General features: G+C 40.6%; 2 protein-coding genes across 2 annotated transcripts in view; both read left to right on the top strand.

The window, feature by feature from the left end:
- The first annotated feature begins 2058 nt into the window (after positions 1-2058).
- Positions 2059-5372, top strand: LOC111645276 (uncharacterized). The gene is made up of 2 exons (XM_023394401.2): positions 2059-2821; positions 3397-5372. The coding sequence occupies exons 1-2, from the start codon at positions 2641-2643 to the stop codon at positions 4392-4394; spliced, it is 1179 nt and encodes a 392-aa protein (XP_023250169.1). The 5' UTR covers positions 2059-2640; the 3' UTR covers positions 4395-5372.
- Positions 5373-12133: 6761 nt separating this feature from the next.
- Positions 12134-17586, top strand: part of LOC111645283 (equilibrative nucleoside transporter 1) — a 39577-nt gene continuing 34124 nt past the window's right edge. The window contains exon 1 of the mRNA XM_023394413.2: positions 12134-12272. The gene's annotated coding sequence lies outside the window, so the exon portion shown is untranslated. The remainder of the gene's footprint in view (positions 12273-17586) is intronic.

Genomic DNA, 17586 nt, shown 5'->3' with positions numbered 1-17586 from the left:
ATCTAGTTTCAAATCTTTCATTGCTTTTTCCTGTAAAACATGGGAAACCTCCAGGAGTATATATACAATATGTATGTCTGAAATATGTGATAAATGCATTCATCATCATACTCCCGCAAGCCCAAGTGCACATACTCAAATCGCTTTTTCTGTCTGACCAACAGTCAAAAACACAAAGATTTTGAGTTCATTGTCATAGAAACTGAGAAACTGGCAAATATTAACATTTGAGAAGCTTTTGTCAGAGAGTTTTGAGCATTTTTGCTTAAACTTAAATCTAAACTGGACTTAGATGATTAAGCAATTATTAGAATTGTTTCAATTAACTTTCTGCCAGCCGATTCATTTCAACAACTCTTCATTCTGTTGGGAATTAAATCTTTAATACGTTTTATTATATAAACTGATCAAAGGTTTTACATGTGAAGTCATGATTCAAACAAATCTCTGTGAAATAAATGTAATGGACTTAAAAGTATTTCACTAGTGCAGTAGAAGTATAAAGCATTCAAGTACCTCAAAATTGTACTTGAGTAAATGTACTTAGTTACAATCTGCCACTGGTAATTAACTTGTTCATAGATTCAGTTCATTTTCAAATTGGAGGTAACAACAATTTAAAACCACACTGAGCAATAAAACAAGAAAAGGAAACAAATAACTCTAAAAGTATTTGAAGTAGTCAAGGTTGACATTTTCAAACACTTGCATCAAATATAAACCACAGTTTTATATTTTTTTTAATTATTTTTTTTATTATTGAACATGCAATAGACTTTTCCCTCAGTGCGCAGCAGGTATTTGATTTAAACACACTTATTAAAGCTCTTTTTTGATTATTTGGCTCCCTCTGGTGGTGATCAAAAATGCATGCAAGTGCCCTTTTGCTTACACTGCAGAGCATTATTTCAAAATGTGCTGCATCTACACTTGAACCAGTTTGACATGGTTTCACTCTTTCCTTAACATTGGCATGAAACATAAAACAATAGAAACCACAGATTTTCTGTGTGGAGAATACAAAATGTTGTTTGTCTAAACAGGAGAAGCTAAATGCTGGCGATCCATTGATTCTCAGTCAACATCATTTTTTCCTTATTTTTTGCAGACGTGTCCGTCTTGTTTGTGCCTTCATGTACCTCCTGCAGTTGGAGGTGCACTGTGCCAGGTACAGCTCACATCACGACTGCCCTTTCATCTCCTTTGAGCTCAGCGTGGGACAGATGGTCGAGTGGGTGGACAGGAGCGAGCGCAGGGAGCAGTGGGCACAGGTCACGACTCGGGCTAATATTAAAAGGGCCTTTTATTAACGCATTGACATCAGTCTTACTGACTTTTCAAACCAGTGTGGTTTGATCAGATAAATCTATCTAACATCTCTATCTGTGTGTGCTGAGGAATGCTCTAAGTCAAGGTTAAGGTCATACAATATTTAAGCAACACTGATTTCATGTGAGAGCTTGGGTGAAAATCTACCTGTTTACCTGTGTCTGTGTTTATCCAGGCAACAGACCAACAGTGCGCTGAACCTTTACAGCTCAGCTGTTCTTCACAGAATTGTCAAAGGAAACAGGAGTATGGGTATTTACTGTTTGTTTTGCATCACTGTTTTATTTGTTCCCCCCGTCCCGTAAATCCCTTAACTGTTTGCTCAGGTTGTTCGTCAGGCCTGCCAACTGTCTGTGTCACTTTTCTTATTGTTTGATTGTGAACTTGTGTTATTTGTTGTTGTCTGACAACTGTGATCTGTTCTTTGCACCAGATTTCCCAGTTTCATTTTGACTGCTCTCCTAAAGAACACTGTAGGCCTACACAGTGGTGGAGGAAGTAATTCGATCTTGGTGTATAAATATGAAAAGCACTCAAAGCAGAAAAATTACCCTGGGTATTATACTGTTATGTATTATATCATTGTATTATTAGTACGTGTGCATTAATGTGAAAGTAGCATTTTACTGTTGTGGTTGGTTGAGGTGGAGCTAATTTTAACTATTCTGTTTAGGACTGCAACTAATGAATACTTTCATTGATATTTTTTTCTTATTCATTTGTAAAAAATAAATCAATGATAATGGGTTTGTAAAAACTTTTTGAAAACAGTGTGAAATGCTGTCACAACTACCCAGAGCCCAAGATGACACCTTCACAAAACTTGTTTTTTTTTGCAACCAACAGTTCAAATAACTGTCACATTTAATAACTGGAGCTATGAAATGGTATTCTTACATGAAAACTTACTTCAAACAATTAGTAGTATTAGTAGTTTAGTTTTAGTTCATTTTCTGCCACTTGACCATTTTTTTAATCTCTATTCTTAATCTTCTGATTAGTTTACAATAAGGCATCACATTGTATAAACTCTTGGCTCTCAGATGAATGTAATTAAATTAAAAGTACAACATTTTTGTCAGAAAATGAAATAATTGCATGAAGAAAAAAAAAAAAAACTCAACTACCTCAAATCTGTACCTGTGTAGCCGCTGAGCTCCTGCAGGGGGCAGCAGATATCTGACATGCGCCCTGTGGAGTGATGCTTCTTCCGTAGCTTGTCCATGAGCTCGCCCGCTAGCACCACAGAGAAGTGGCTCCTTAAAACCTCCTGTTGGGGTCATTCACATCCACATTACAGTGATATCCAAAATGTCTGCCCCGCTGCTTCTCAGGGCTTTCGTCAAGGAGCGACTGACAGCTGCAGCCGAGGAAATATTTCAGGTTTTTGAGAAAACAATAGAGAAATATGAAGAAGAAGCTTCCAGCTCCAAACAGGAGATTGAACGGCTTAGAGGTCTGCTGCTGGAGTTTGTGTCAAAGCACAAAGAAGGTCTGTGTATCATCATCATCATCATCATTATCATCATTATTATTATTATCACAGTAATTATTTACAACTGTCATTGCTTTTTATTCAGTCACTTACAGCACCCACTCAGAGACACTTTTCTTTTGCCTTTGAGACTCGTGGGATCAAAAGCAGAGCAATACTTTCTGTATTTTATTTCCATATAATGTCATCATGACACATTAAATCCAATATGTAAACACTCAGTTCTCTATTAGGAACATCTAGCTAAAACTAAATGGACAAAATAATAATAAATAATAATAAAGGATGCCTATCAACATAATGCAATACAGTTCAACAGCCTCCAAAATCATCCTACAGTTGAATCCACATCTCTTTAACACTGTTTGAATAAAAACTGAACATTGAATCCTTCATGAACTAACTGACTAAACTATTTGTCAATTTAATTTTGATGAATGAAAGAAATAGTATGCTCATCTTCTGTCTGGCAGCATCCAAAATCCAGTCACTACTTTTGTGATAAAACTGATAAAGGCTTTTAAAAAAATGAAAAAGGCATAAGTTATAAGTTCTCCCATCTTTGTTTCTAGACCTCTCACAGTCGTCCATCTTTAAGGAGGAAACTCCCCCCGAGCAGCAGCAGCGCTGTGAGCGGGAGCCGAGCCTCAGCGCCGATCAGACGGACCGGGAGCCTCGACGCATTAAAGAGGAAGATCAGGAGCTCTGGGCCAGTCAGCAACAAGAAGAGGTTCAAGAGTTTAAGAATGCTAATGTCTTATACCTGCCTCAGTCATCTGTCTGGGAGAAACACGACCAGCAGGACTCAAAACCGTCTCTGCAACCTCAGACTCCAAACAGTCAAAGCGAGGAGCAGTTTCAGGAGCTGCAAGAAACTAAAACTGTAGCGTTCATGTTACATTTCGCTTCGTCCCCTTCTTCACAAACTCAGATCCAAGATGGTAGAGAAAATGAAAGACCTTCTGCAAGTTTTATGTCAAACCGAACTCAGACAGAACAAAATCAGACTCCCATTATCAGCCCCAGAGAGTCCACTGAGTTATCTCATCTGAATTCAGTCGCACCTGATTATCACTGCTATCTGTGCGAGAAATCTTTTTCCCTCAGTCATCACTTGATAAATCACGCTTTCCGCATGCATTTAAAGGACGCGGGTTTCATGTGTGCTGTGTGTGGAAAGACCTTAGAGTCCACCGAAAGTCTCAATGTGCACCTTAAATCACACAAGGGCTCGAGGTGTTGTCACGTGTGCGGGAAACACTGCAGCAGCAGCACCGCTCTGACCGAGCACATGACCAGCCACACCGGGGTGAAGCTGCATCGCTGCCACGTTTGTGGGAAAGAGTGCAGCCGCAAAGGTGATTTAAAGATACATATGAGGATTCACACCGGCGAGAAGCCTTTCTGCTGCTCTTACTGTTGTAAAAGTTTCACCCACAGCGGACATCTGAGGAAGCACATGAGAAGCCACACAGGAGAGAGACCGCACCGCTGTGCTGTCTGCGGCAAAGGCTTTCTACAGAGCACACACCTGAAATACCACTTAGGGACTCACGCTCAGAAATATTAATTATTTTTTTTATCAAACTTTTTGATTTACACTTAAAAATGTTCCAAAGAGCCAACTCTGCTGAGTGTGAGCACTAAGACACATTTATCTAGTGACGTACCAACATTGAAGAGCAACTCTTAAGTGATCACATGACTATTAACATGTATGCTCAGAGCAGGAATAGCCAATCAGAGACAGCAATTTACCCAACATCTGCCATATTCATACATTCATTCTTCTTAAAAATCCTTTTACTTAGAAAAATGCTGTTATTTTTTAAAAACTAAAATATGTGTCTGTGAAATCTTTGTCTTTTAAAAATGGCTGAAATATTAAAAAAAAAAAATTCTGCAGCTGGTTTCTTTCATTAAAAATCATAAGAACAACTTAGTAACAAACTGACAGGTGCAGATGATGAAGATGCATGAGACGTAATAACAAACATAAACCAGTACGAGCTTTATTTGTGTTCTTTTCCTCCCTGATAAATGCAAATAGAAAGAAAAAGTGGGGCGACGTCCTATCAGATGCAAATAGTAGGCTAAAGCTAGTCAACTTTAAATTGTAGATATTGCTTCCCCTAACATAATTCATCATGACCAATGATATTACATGTATATTATATTGCACAGTAACACATCTCAGATGGTGTGTGCTCACTTTTTTTTTCTTTACCGTAGTCATCTAGGATCTACTTTGAACAAACTTTGAAGGCCTGCAGAGCTCTCTTTATTTTAAGACTACTTTTAAGTAGTAAGAATGTTAATAAATTCGTGAGTCAGAGTAAAAGGGAAGTATTATTATCTTTCACTTGAGAACAAAATTTCACTGTTAGCAGATTGATAAATACGGGCCAAGAGGTTTAACATTCGTTCCTCTTCATTGTTGACATGACCTTTGCTCTGATGCGAAATCATTACTCATTAACATCTAACAGGAATGTGTATAATAACACTGTTGTCAACATCAAGAGAATAAACACTGTCTTTGTCGTTATTCCTTTTCAGTGACATAATTTGAATGATGGTAAATCTGTGAGTTGTTTTGTATGTTTAGCTCAGATTTACTGGATACAGAAGTTAACCAAGTACAAACTGGAATAGGAAGCATTAACTGAATTTGTATTAGAGTATTTAAAGATGCATCGTTGTTTCTTTTTTTCTCTTGGTGGGAAAGAAACAGCACCAGTTGGACCAGTTTAATGTTTGGTCATAAAACCAAAACAATTCGCTAAAAGAGGCTAAAAAGAAAGCTATGACCTCAGAAAATCATCTTGATGTCTTGTTTTTCTGGCAGCTGCATGCAAACTACAAAGAGGATAATCTGTTTATAGTATCATTAAAAACAATCAAAAATGTTTACTGACCTTTTGTGACCCCTGTCAAACTGACCTCAAATGCTCCAAAGGATTTTTAAAAAAAAAAATCATGTTTTTAAGGGATTCTAAAAATAACAGGAGGGCCCAAAACCAAAGCTGTGATACTAAGTACTAAAAACCAGAGTTTTGGCATCATGTCTTCATTCCTGAAGTCTGATGGTCATCTGAGTCTGTGGTCCAACTGTATTACACAATGACCAAATCTGTCAAACAATTAAAACCCTCCCCATTCGCACCCTGCAGAAGATGTTGACCTTACTGACCCTTTAAAGCAAGAGTGATTATAAATCTGCAGCTGGTTAATTTACATCTGCAGTAGTTATAGGTTTAAATGGAGACAAATAATATTGTTGTTGAGCATTTCTACCTTCTCCCATAAAGATATATATTATTACAAACGTGTTTTACTTTATTGCCAGTCACAATCTGTTTATACAGCAGTCTACATTTATGGGTGTCCTCAGGAGGAGTTTTAGTTAGTGACAAATACGTTAACACTTAATTTATATTCTTCAAATGTTGTAAACTGTAAACACAAACAAATCAATTTTTTCTTTAGCTTAGCTTAATGTATTTTTAAATGATTATTGAATGAACTGACCTAACCTATAAGTTTGATTGGGTCTTTTAAATATGACTGACCAGTAGGTGGCACTGCAGGAGCCTCTATGTATCTATCCAGCAAATCAGTGAGGGCTTAGTGTCCACACAAACTACATCTGACATGAGCTAAGCTTATTAAAAAGAAACTTTTTGCCATTTGACAGTGTTTTTATCACAGACCTTGAGTGTTAAAAAGTGTAAGTTATTAACAAAGCACAGTACGTTATCATGCAAATCTGCACTGGAAGAAGCTGCACCTGCAAGGATTTTTACCACAGGCTCCATGTTTTGCCCCAAATTCTGGTAGCAGGTCCGGTGTCATGATCTGCTCTTCCTTCTGAACTTCCTGTTTAATTTAGAAATTTATACATTTTTTTGTCTGTTGTCATTTTACTTCCTGTTTTTGTGGGTTTCTTTCCCGCTATTTTCTGTTCTATTTGTGTGTCATAACTTAATTAGTTAAAGTTAAAGTTCCCTGAGTATTCATGGTGTTGTGTTACCTCTTTTCAGTTGCTAGAATATAATGTTTGGTAAATGCAGGCGTCATGACTTAGTGTTCACCTCTCTTACCTACATATTGACCTTTTTTAGCTGTTTCCAGAATTTTGGATTCTTGCCACCACTTACTGGATTTGCTTGTCTATTTTGGACTGACCTTGCTGTTTTCTGACCCTGGAGTGCCATCATCTTGTAAGCGTTTGTTTACTTTGTTAAATAAATCAGTGGACTGCATGTGCACCAGCATTTGGGTCGCTCTGTGTTTTGTTACCCTGTTTGCACTGGCTTTGACGGTGTGTTCTGGCCACTATGGACCCAGCAGTTGTTTTGTTTGAAGATTTGGTTCATACCTTTGTGGGTATTTATGGAGAGTTCAAAAGAAGCTCTAGAAGGGAGTACAAAGAAGCTGCTCTGCTTTTGGCACTCAGGGAAGTATCCAAAACCATATCAAGTATGCATTGGTGACTAAAGGATTTTATTAGCACCCCTGATTCCCAGCCAGTCTCCCAGCCTGCTAGCTACTAGCGTGCTCCAGTGTCTGCTGACCTGCTCCAGTCAACTAACCTCCATCTTGAATCCTAGTTGGCTAACTGGAGGTCAACAAGCCTCCAGCCTGCTTCCAAGTTGGCTAGCTGTCAGCCTGCTATCTTCCAGTCTGCATCTAAGTCAGCTCACTCACGGCCTGCAAGCCTTCAGCCCGCTTCCAAGCCTGCTATCCTCCACTCTGTATCCCAGTTGGCTAGCCTCCAGTCAGAATCCTACCTCTGAGCCAGTTAGCCACCTGCATCTTCCTGCTCCTAAGTCGACCAGCTTCCTATTGGATCCTGACCCTGAAAACCTTTGTTCAAAACTCACCTAGCTATTGACCCAAGATATCTAGGGGTCAGAGCCCCTAGAAGGAAGCATTTCCTGAAGACTCAAGCAATCCCCTTTCTTCAGGACTCCCCCGAATCGGAGACCCTAGAAGTTCCAGTTCCTGCTGACACCCTTCCTAACCTTCCAGATCATCAGTCAGCCGTCTTTACTAACGCCCAGCTAGATCTCCAGCTGGCTGCATCCTGCTCAGCACTCCAGTGGTTTGCCTGTCTTGCTCTCAGCTCCAACCAACAGCTGAATCTTCTGGTGTGGGCTGACCTCCAGTCTCTTCATCGACCTCCCGAGTGGCCCTACCTATGGTGCCAGTCTCCAGAGCAATCCCGCCAACCCCTCGCCATTCTCCGAGAAGCCTTGCCTACATCATGTGTCTCCAGGTCATACTCCAGCATTGCTCCACTAGTCTGGTCATTCTTGTGCTGGCAATTCTTGTTTAATAAAGACTCACTAACCAGAACATGTCTTTCTGTGTTTTATTGTCACACTTGACAAGCGGGTACACAACCAGTCTGTGCTTGGCTGAGAGCAACTTCCTCTTCCCTCAAGTTTGTTTTTTAAGGATAAAAAGGAAACAGATGCACCACACTTCTTGCCAACAATTCTTCCACCCCACATTTCCTTACATTTATTAGAAAAATAATTCCATATATGGTATAAACCAGAACATATTCGCATAACACTGCTGATCATAATATTTTTCCACCACAATTTCCCCCTTTGAGCATTTAAGTGCTCACTCAAAATAAGGAAAATTACTACATCATTGAATCAAGTGTGTATATCAAGATAGAATAAAATAAAACAATCTATCAAATTAATAAAAATGCATGTAAACAATATCGCTAAATGCATTTTTTTTTTTTTCTAAATATATTCAGAGCAAGCTTACATCAATCAATTCCGACGTGGACTTCAGTGTCACTTTCTCCGAGGTAAGGTGGGATCCAGTCTGGGATCGGGAACAAATCAGGTAAATCATTCTGAGGGGTAGGTGCAACATTAGGGTCACACTGAAGCAACTACTGACCCATCACAACCCCTACCCTAAAGCAACATTGACCTAACACATGTTAATAGTACAGCACAAAAACAGAGCATCATGCCCAAGGTCGTTTCTGCCTCCGCCTGATCCCCAGCTATGCCCCTGCCCAGCCCTCGGACTGCTCCCCTTAGATCCCCAGTTCCACTCTTCAGCTCCCTGTCCACTGGCCCCTGTAGATAGAGGTTGGTGTGGACAGGGGCCAATCAATCCTTATTGATTTGTTTCCCTGTCTTTGACTGTCTTTGCTATTTTATCCTAGACTTCCTCACGATCTTGTAAGCCTTTATTTACTATGTTAATTTTTTTTGCTTTGCTTTGGCAACTTTCCCCTGTGTTTTATTAACCCGCTTGCACCAGCTTTGACAAACTGTTGTTCAAAGACTTTATTTCTGCTGCTTATTACTTCTCAATCTTGTAAAACAGCAGCTTCAAAATTACATCCACACAACCATGGTTTGAGCCATTCCACCATGACTTTGTGGTCTAATCAAAGGACCATGAAGGCCTAAAAAGCTCAACTTGGATCGCTCCCAGGTGGCCTCAAAATTTCACACAAAACAGGAGCTCATTCAGGAATCTCTGTGTTTGGGAAGCTGCTTCAGGCGATTTAGATTTCAGATTGTAAAGCTAAAGAGCTAATCAGGCCTCAGTGACCCTCAAACCTAAAACCAACTACCCTAATCTGGTTATGCAACCTCCCCTAAAGACACAGGATCACCAGCAAACACCCCTGAGTCCTTGGGCAGAGTTTCCCACATGTCAGCTCATGTCTAGCCTCAATGGGGATTCAATAACTGAAATCTAATCAGATGATTTGTTTACATGATCCTCAGCTGGCCTAACCTGCGCAAATCAACTATCCTGAGCTGTCTGACCCAGACTATAGCTATTTGAACAAACTACCCCACACTTTTCTGGAAAAAAAAAACAGGGCAAAAGGTTAATCTTCTGTGGAGTCAAATTATGTGAAACTTACTCAAGGGAACTGGACGGATTTTCTTTATGTGGGTCAGACTGTGTCTCACAGATTAACTCAAGAGAAGAAGGGTTACACTGATTTTTTTGCATGTGTGTGTGTACGTGTGTGTGCTATGTGCTTAAATAGTGCCATTTTGAAGACAGACGCTGTTACGAAGAGTTACGCTGGCACTCAGCAAATTGTCAGGAATTTCACGAGCCCTTGGTTGCATAACTGGGTCATTGAGTTACTGGCCACCCCACCAAGTAGAGTTTTTTCGCAGGACTGAGCCAGCTTCACGTATTTGAGAGGAATCCAAATGTACAGCTGGGTGGGGATGGAGGTAATCCAGAAGAGTTTCTGGTGCAAAGGAGATGACTTGAGGAGGCGATCTAACAGGATGGTCCTCATGGGTTGGGTTTGGTGTGGAGGAGGACAGCAAACATCTGGTAGACATCCTCCACAAGCGGAAACATACACACTCAAAAAACAGAACAAGCTGGGTTTTGGACAAGCAGAGCATTACAACAGTTACTTTCATATTTTCACATTGATTTCACACATCTGTTAAAATGTGGGGGGACACATTGTCAGGCAGGAATATGAATTTGATTTGAATTTTTTGCGTTTATTGGATAGACGCTCAAACACATTTTATTTTACCGTCCTTCTGTCCATCTAATGACATCCCTGCGGTATATTTTCAATCCCACGCTGTAAACTCAAAGACAGTTTATTTGGGGGGAAACCTTGATGTCGGCCAGATGATACATTTGCCTCATTGTTTACTTTCTATTACTAATCCCAGTATATATAAATCCCATGCTGGACCTTTCATTCAGGGAGGAGCTCGGCTATTAAAAGCAGAGAGAATGAGTGACACTGCTGCTGCAGTTTTGGCGTCCAGCACATACCCCCACACACTTGTCCTTCACAGATCTGATTACTGGCTCATGTGAAGCCTGACTTGTCATCTGTTGCCTTACATGGTGGTTGACCAAATTATTTCAACCGGGAACATGAATGAGGCAACAGGATGCAAGCTTGCAGCCTTTCTTTTTTGTAGGGAACCTAACACCCCTCGAGAGAGGAAGGCAAAATTTTGATTATTGCAAGATTGTTTTTAATAAGATTATTTTAATAAAAATGCAGAAGGAAGCTCTCCATCCACTATTTTCTCATTTCAGGAATTTCATGAGCCCTTGTCTATCATATTTCCTCTTTCAGTGTCTGAAAGCATGACAAAATTTTATTTTATTTTTTATTTAATGGTCGTATTTAGGCACTGACAGCACTGACAGTGGGCTTGGTCTGATACTTGTAAAGGTTTGGGTCCGTGTATTTAGGTCGAAACAGTTTGGAGAGTGTGGAGGAAGGAGAAAAACTCACCTCCACACAAACCCGGGACTTCCGCAACGGACGGCTCTATTTTATCATACATTAACAAAACAGAAGCCACAGGTAACCTTGAGTTAAGGTGCAACAAGAATTAATAAGCTCTTTAACAGGTATCCACTTCTGTCAAGGTGCGCTGCTCAACTATCAAAAGGAAAACAAAAGCGCGTTTTGATGACGCCGCTCCTCTTGTATCTAGGCAACAAAGCATGTCTTAAAGGCACATTTCACGATTTCGACTGTTCCATAGTGAAAAAGTCATATGTAGTGACAGAACAGAGTAACAGTAGTAACAGAAGTGTTAACTTTTTCAAAGTTATTTTTGCCTTTATTACCGTGACAGATAGAGATAGAGAGCGAGAGAGATAGAGAGCGAGAGAGAGAGAGAGAGAGAGAGAAAGTAAAGTTAAGAAGACAACAAAGGGCCACAGGTCGGACTCGAACCCGTGCCGCTGTGGTAAGGACTAAGCCTAAATGGTAAGTGCCCTACCAGGTGTTATCTTCTTTATTAACCTATTAATATTAACGGGCACCACAATGCTTCCCTAACTTTAACCAGTGTGCTTCCCTTTTGCAGGATGCAGGCCCTGGTCAGCTTGTATCTAAGTGCTGACCTTTGTGTTACCACCATCCACTCTGACCACTTCCATACCACTTGAACGATGTGGAAAACGTAGCACGCTGTAAAATAAACTAAAAGTCAGGTCATATTCCCGTTCATCTGAACTAGCAGTCTGTAGAAATGAGGCAGTGAGTGAAATGACCTTAAGTAACTATGTCCTCTCTCTCTCTCTCTCTCTCTCTCTCTCTCTCTCTCTCTCTCTCTCTCTCTCTCTCTGACCCAATATCTGGTTTAGGACTATGACGCATGTTTTACACGGATTATAATCTGGTGATTTATTTCTAAAAAAATCCAAAAATAATCAGATGGCCTGCTATTTGTTGAAATCTGGACCAGTCAGGGACACCCCCCCCCTCCCCCCTCCTTCTCAGTGTCTCTGCGCCAACTGCGTAAATGCGCAGCGTTGAGTTGAGTTTTGCTGCTGAATAAGAGAACAGAAAAAACAGAGGAATGCATGCATGAATATCTGTGCCAACGAACCAACGTGCTGCTCAAATGCGAGGGCATCGCAGGCCGGTTGTATGAGGGTAAGTCTGTTTCTCATACGTCGGCGATAGGAACTAAAAAAGACGCTGTTCAGGCTGCTGATACAACCTGCCTAAAATACTGGGCTGGCAGGGGTGGAAGGGGGGCGTGTATGGGATATCCACAATGTGCGCTTTGTTATTCTCTGCTAGGGAACTCAAATAATGCAGATGTTTGTTTTTTTTTAATTTTTTTTATTTTAGCCGATTTCTCAGAGCTGGTGGAGCAGAAACGATGACAAGGTCAAATGGTCACTAAGTCGCAGTGCGCTGCTTGGAGGTCACTGGACCATCACTGCTGCTGAAAGTGTGCCAGTGGATGTGTGACTATGACCGATCGCTGATAGCTGTGCCTGATATGTGATATCAGACAGTATAAATGCATGAATGCTGCTGCCTTAATGGTCAGAGATATTCTCTTACTGACAGAATATCTCTGTCAGTAATCCAGCTTGCCTTGTTGTGTTAGCTGCAGAGGAAGTTGAAAGCTGACCTCGCTTTGGACTCTAAAGTTGCCGTGCGTACCAGACTCAGTCTGAGTTGAGGCATCTCAGCAGGTGACAGTGTGAGAATATAGATCCTCTTCACACACACTCACACTCACACACTCCACAGCAGGGGACAGCATGAAAGAGCTCCGAGAATAGACCCCCACTGAGTGAAAACCACTACTGTATCACACACACAAACTCTGTCTTACACACACACACACACACACACACACACACACACACACACACACACACACACACACACACACACTATCTTCACTATCTTCAAACTCTCCACAGTGTGCTTGATACAATGTTGGTAGAGTGTGTTTTAAAACTGAAGCTGCTTGCTTATCATCGGTGCTGGGGCTTTGAGAAAGCTGCTTCTCTCACACAGTGATAAGCTGCTCTGTTGATGTCCGTTTTCACCGGCAGTGATGCAGTGCTCCTCCTGTAAACAAGAGAAAGTTCAAGAAGCTCAGCTCAGGTTCAAGAAGCTGAAACACTTGTCCATAATCAAATAATTGATCATTAGAAGATTAACAGATGGCAATTTGACAATTGCTTAATTGTTTTAAGTATCATAAGACATTTGTTTTAAGACATCATCAGGAGTTATTTTCTCAGACTTGACAAAGCTCCTTCAGATGTGTGAAGACATTACATATATACAAAGGGTTTAAAGATTAACGGATTAATTAACAGCTCATAGCTTCTCAAGAGGTGCAGAGAAGAAAGTCTTGTAACTGGCCTCTCAGGCAAGAGATTGACGGTGTTGTGTGAAAGTGTCGTAGGAGCATCACCTTGAGTATCATCTGAAACTAGTGTAGCTTTGTAATTAAGCCTTCAGCGCTGCCTTAATCTTCACCCAGTTGCTCTGTACCTTATTGCATTTCTCTCAAACGCCTGATCTCCCCTCAGGACCTTGTGTCCTGAGGCAACTAGACGACTATAATTAGAAAGTTCCATCTGAAAACCAGACAGGGGCAGCAGCATGTAGCAGGGTAATATGATGCAGTGGAGTGAAACCAGGTGACCAAGACTGGATCATCAAAAAGCGTCATTGTGCTTATAACCAGATGCCCTCTGGAACACAAGGTCATGAATACTGATGAATCAAGCAGATGTACTGAGGTACGCAGCGAGAGCAGGGAAGTAGACAATGGCAGACTGTAGTTTGTAAGGTCACACCAACCTTTGGTCCAGACTAAAATATCTCAACATATATCGGATGGATTGATATGAATGTTTGTACAGACATTCATGGTTCTCAGATAATGTATCATAAAGTCTTGGTCTGATATTTTGTTGCCTATTTGTTACTTTCATGTGTGTGTACATGGTCTGTGCAGATGTTTGTTTGCAGTGTGAGGCTTTATCACATATAAACCAACCAGAGGCATAAAAAGTGGAGGGAAGGATAAGGAGGAAGAGATGGTCGAGCTCCTATGGCTGCATGTCTGAAAGAAAATGCTGACTTAAAAAATCCCGAAGGTAAAATATTTTGAGCATATTTCTTCAGAAAATAAGTCTTGCTACAGATCAGTTTATTTTAAACACACTGGAATGTAGTCTCATTAACTTTCAATGAGTAAATAAGTTTAGGTTTATTTTTACATCCTGAACAAAGCATCTTATACACACACACACACACAGACACACACACAGACACACACACACACACACACACACACACACACACACACACACACACACAAACATGAGTTTGTTGAGTTTAGCGGAGGTGAACTGGGGTGAGTTTGGCTTTTATCAAGATAAGATTTATATTACACAGTTGAAATTACAATATATTTCACAATAAAAGAATGTGGCACGATGTTCCCTGCATGAAGACTGAAAGGGGAAGAGATTACATAACTTCCTCAAACTGGTTTAGGGGAACGCCTTGGAATAATCAGAAACATATGTTTGCCATTTTAAGCCATTTTAAAATAAAAATTGGCATATTGTCATTTGTGCCAGCGTTGTTGTGTTGGGTGATGTTCACATACTGTCCACAAAATGAACGACCTGTACACAATGAAGTACACATGTATTGTATAACACAAATCAATTGCACTGCTAACTGGATTCAGGAGGAGCACTTGCACAGTTAATGGGAAGGTCTCTCAATTCGGACTGCATGTATTTTGTGGGAGGCGTGCAACATATTGCTGTGTACCTGTTGAGCTTTGTGTGAGAATATGGTGGCTTTTGGTCCTTACACACCCATATTTGAGAGCTTGAAACGGACAGCAGACAAGAACGTTGATGTTGGACGATTTCAAAAAATTGTGTCATTGTTCTTTCAGATTTAATGCCAATGTTTCAAGCCTAATGTTGAGCCTGGGGTCCTGGAGACCTCCTGCCACTGAGATACTTACTGAGAAGTTTGAACTGATGATATGTTTCAGAAAACTACTACATTGCTTCTGTTATGTGAGACCCCAAACAATGAGAAAGGAAGGTCAAATATAATATCAACAAAATACAATGGTAAACATTTTTGCTTTCTACAATATCTGGCAGCTGCAGTATGGTTAAGGTTAGGGAACTAATTGTGGTTACGGTTGATAAATAGGCAACATTATCTGCTTGTTAACTATGAACCGACTCCTGCAGGAGTGACGTGCTACATCCCCATGCATCCACCGACCTGACCTCCACCCTTACTTTCTGCCCCACCTCATAAAGGTCACACTATTTCCTGTTCTGGCACTGGACATTGTCATTGGACATAAATAATGAATGTAATCCCCAGGGCTGCAGCTGTTGTCACATTTTTGTCACAAGTGTCTGTGGTTGTTTACTTTGTTGCCGAGGTTTGGAGCTTGTCTTGTTTGGTGTCGTTACTTGTGTGGCAAAGACATTGTTGTATGTGTGGCTTTGTCTGGCCTGTGCACTTGGGTAGTTTGCTACTAAGAATAATGGAGTCTAGCCAATGTGACAGCCCACAAGAATGACATTAATTACACCAGGACCTCAGCCTCTCGGCCAGCTCCGACTACGTGCAGCTGATTTAGCCTTTGCTGGAAAGGTTTCTAAAAACGTCACGTTTGCTTTTGATAGTGAGATGTATTTGGGTAATTTGTATTGTGTGAGAAAGAGCAAAGACCACACACAGAGAGTGGAGGTCCTGAAACTTAAAGGATTACAGGCACAAGTCTTTCAGAGTGATTTGGCAAAGTTTTCTGTGTTCTATGGCATTAAAAATGCCACATTTTCACAAAAACACATTTTCCCTAATCTAGCTTAAAAAGAATTAACTAAAGTTGAATTAAATGCAAAAGTTATAACAAGTCCTCCTACCTAAAAGATATTTTGGTCATTTGTCCCTACCCTCAGATAGGAGTGCACCAGCGGCTGGCGTACCAGACCTTCAGTGTCAAGGTAACAATAATAAAAATGTGCTTAAGGTTGTTTTTAGGTTCATTACTAAGCCGCTTGCACAGACCACTTGTGGGGTTGTTCTTTTGGCTGAACTGCAACAGCAGGACCTGCCCTATGAACACGAATGTCCATGACTCACTGAGTGACTGACTGATCAAGTTACAGTGTTGGTCCGCCAAATGTCACATGACTGAGTCATGAGGTTACACCATTGGCTGCTCAAGTGTTGGAGCTTCTCCATTGGCCTTTGCTCTTTCAAAATGAATTTGCGCAAACAGCTTCTATGAAGTGGTGGGGCTGCATTTACAGCCTGTAGTGTTGCAAACGTAACGCATTTGTCGCTAAGTTTACTGACTTTTTAGACCCCTTCAGCAACTTCTCTTCAAAATAAGCTCCTAGTGACAAATTTAGTGACTTTTTTGACAAATCTTAGCTACTTTCCATAGAAGAGAGTTGCCAGTACTGCCTCATGAGTGAGAGGCACACCTCCCTGTGTGACTGCTCTGTGCAGTAACAGAGAGGCAGCAGCAGATTGTTACCCAGACAGAGGCTGTGAACTGTGTGGGAGACAAAATAAGATATTTTGTCACTTCTAACTTTCTCTTTGAGCGATCATTTCACAAGTCAAGCTGAAATCACAGCACAGCTGTTGTGTTTAACTTGTGTGTATGGTGACTGTCAATCCACGTGACAGTTATACAATCAGTCATTTTTGAGGAACACAAATTCACAAGCAGACATTCACACAGTCTTTTTGAGGTTTGTGGTTTTGTTAATGACATTAAACTGGCGACCACAACTTAACATCAGCATATAGTCATCTCACTTGGTTATTCCTGGCAGCTCCTGCGCCCTGAGACATTTAATGATCGTCTATTATAACAATTATGCAACTGGCTGGACAGTCTCTGCCATGTTCCAGGCAAATTTCTATAAATACAATCTGTCCATAATCAACAGTTTTCTTTAACCCTTTTTTCACACTCTGTAAATGATGCTATAAGGGCAGTTTTTTCCGTTGTAATTCAGATTCTAGTTTAGCTGAGATATTTTTCCAAACTTTCGCAAGTCTCTCCAGACCCAATGAAGACATTACAAAACTGAGCTGAGGACTCTTCGTGACAGTGGAGTTGTCCTTTAAGGCCTTGGAAACATATTGAATTAATTTCCTTCCTCAGAAAATATCTGCAAAACACATTGTTAAATCAGCTTGATGTCCTCTTTATTGTTTTACTCCTGCATTTCTACCTTTACCTGTAAAGGGCAGGTGTGTGTGGATCCAAATGCAGAGAGAGTCAGGCAGAAGTACAATGTCCGAAATCCAAATCTTTAATCCAAGAAACGTAGCAGAGGTCAAAATACCAAAAAGACAGTCAAACCAGGCAAAAGGGCAGATCAGGAACAGGCAGAATCGAGGGTCACAAAAATACCAAAAA

The sequence above is a fragment of the Seriola lalandi genome, unplaced genomic scaffold, assembly GCF_002814215.2.
Source record: "Seriola lalandi dorsalis isolate HSWRI2012SDOR001 ecotype SW California unplaced genomic scaffold, Sedor1 jcf7180002054948, whole genome shotgun sequence".
NCBI lineage: Eukaryota > Metazoa > Chordata > Actinopteri > Carangiformes > Carangidae > Seriola > Seriola lalandi.
This window is presented reverse-complemented; position numbering and strand designations above follow the sequence as displayed.

What these genes read in the sequence shown, in the direction of transcription:
- LOC111645276 (XM_023394401.2), top strand. Translation starts at nt 2,641, where the DNA reads ATGTCTGCCCCGCTGCTTCTCAGGGCTTTCGTCAAGGAGCGACTGACA. An exon ending in TGTGTCAAAGCACAAAGAAG is followed by an intron (nt 2,822 to 3,396) that starts GTCTGTGTATCA and finishes CTTTGTTTCTAG; the next exon opens with ACCTCTCACAGTCGTCCATC.